This window comes from Alosa sapidissima, chromosome 2 (genome assembly GCF_018492685.1).
Source record: "Alosa sapidissima isolate fAloSap1 chromosome 2, fAloSap1.pri, whole genome shotgun sequence".
Taxonomy (NCBI): Eukaryota; Metazoa; Chordata; class Actinopteri; order Clupeiformes; family Clupeidae; genus Alosa; species Alosa sapidissima.
In genome coordinates, this window is record NC_055958.1 from 13,928,952 (window position 1) to 13,931,126 (window position 2,175).

General features: G+C 45.3%; 1 protein-coding gene across 1 annotated transcript; it reads right to left on the reverse strand.

The window, feature by feature from the left end:
• Positions 1-229: 229 nt before the first annotated feature.
• LOC121695661 (mid1-interacting protein 1A-like) lies at positions 230-1,844 on the reverse strand. The gene has a single exon (XM_042076715.1). It carries the CDS (start codon positions 1,667-1,669, stop codon positions 1,199-1,201), a length of 471 nt encoding a protein of 156 aa, XP_041932649.1. The 5' UTR covers positions 1,670-1,844; the 3' UTR covers positions 230-1,198.
• Between the last annotated feature and the right edge of the window lie 331 nt (positions 1,845-2,175).

Sequence of the window (2,175 nt, forward strand, 5' to 3'; positions counted from 1 at the left end):
TGTGTGTGCGTGTGTGTGTGTGCACAGTTCGCCATACCGGTCTCATTTCTACAGGATGCTTCTCTTAAACACTTTATTTTCACTTTAGTTTTAGACTACCTGTTTGATTATTAGATTACTACCTGTTTGATTAAAATCATCACATTTGACTATTTTAGTCTATGACTGAAGACTATTTCAGAACACAACCACAATACTGCACACAATAAAATAGCCAGCAAAGCTGTTATCAGTTTTCAAAAACTTTTATTTTCAGTGAAAAACAACATATGGAAAAATCCTTATGGACACACAGACAACATGAAACAAATATTTATAGGCCTATAACACACAGACAACATGAAACAAATATTTATACAACAATTATATTTTAGCACACATTTTCTAGGTGATGCCAGAATCTCATGGGCCTCATCATAGTTCTGTGGGATTCTCAGAGGGCTCCAGATCATAGATTCTCAAGTGGGTCAGATCACAGGCCAGCGTACTGTAAACACACCAGCCATCTCTTTAACACACATCACTTAGACACACACTCTTACATTCACATGTGGATCATTCACAGATTTCAGTTACACTGCCTTCCATGGTTAGAGGAGGAACAGTGGAGACATGACATGGCAGGTGAAGTTTTTCCTGGATGAGCAGTAGGCAGCAGTTAGGCCTACTGCAGTTCTCCTTAGTGCACCCACTCACTCACATACTCTTGCAGGGTACACTAATCACATACACACACTTGCACAAAATAATGCCTGCCAATTAAATCAGTGTTAGGGCTTCATATGACATCAGTCTTCAGCACCACTTAGTCCAAAAGTAATAGTTTAACAACAAAACATAGTCCTCAGACATACATCATATATTATTATTAAGAATAAATATCATCACAAAGCCATGGCTTGTCATTTGTCAAATGGAAATAAACGGAATCAGTGCAAATTTTGAAAGTATTTGAGGTGTCACTGAGTTCCCGCTACCTCGGCCATGGACAAAAGTTATTGTCTCTTGACGCGGGGGCGGAGTAGAAGTGGAAAACAGTCTCTTATTCTTCTCTCGTTCTCTTCTTTCTTTGAGAACTCTTTGCGGAACATCTCATGTTTTTAAAAAGGTTCAACTCTTCTCCGCGTTGTGCTGTGCGAAGGTGGTCATGGTCGAACGTTCAAGCAGCAGGTGGAAGTGCGCGTGCGAGAATGGCTTCTCACTGGCCCCAGCCCGCGATGCCAATCTCCTGCTTGTAGCGGTGGGTCAAATCGTTGGCCTGGTGTGTGAGTTTTGACAGCACCCCGTGCAAGCCCTTCAGATGGAACCGGAACAGCTGCTCCAGGTCCACCTCTTCGCTCGTTTCGTTGTCGTTGGCGCGGGGGGCTTCTTGTGCGAAGCTCTCTTTCTCCTTGCGTCGCAGCTCATCCGCGCGCCCCAGAACTCCCCACTCGATGTCGTTGCGGATTGACTTGAGCTGCGTGTAGTAGCTGAACATGTCGGCCTCAGCGTCCCGCAGGTAGCTCCCGGGCGCGCTCACCTCCGGCTCCTTCTCGTGCTCCAGCGGCACGTCACGCAGCAAGCTGGGCACCATCACCGTCTGGTCCATGTTGTTCACGGCGCCGATGAAGCGGTTCATGGCGTTCAGCAGAGAGTTCTTCTGGGTGTAGGTGTCCGTGATGCGCATCATTTTGACAGACTATGCGTTGTTAACAAATTTAGGAAAGATTAAATAAAAGGAATGTAGAAGTCTTCAAGTTCAGCAAACAGGAAAAAAATCGATGCGTATAGTTATTGGTCCTGTCAGGTTTAAGTTTTAGTTTCTTCGGGGAGTCTTGCGTTATTTTCTCCCGGTTTACTTTCAAGCTTGTTCTGGCTATCTATGTCCCACGCGGTTCTTATATAGCCTTGGCGGTTTCGTGCGCAAGGGCGTGTCTGCAACCTGTTGGCCCAGGTTGATTTGTCCTGCGGGTAAAACTGGATTCCAAGCATGACACAGAAACGGCGAGACTCTGAGCACGTCCATCTTGGGTAGACCAGCGGCTGAATACTAGACTCAAACCAGCAAAACACAGAAAGAATGTCCAATTACATAATGTGGAGACCTACATATGTAAGCAATAAACTTAGAGCTGTCTCTTGAAGTTGTCATGGGGAGGAAGGAACAGTTCAGCAGTAGCCTATTTCTGCTTACCA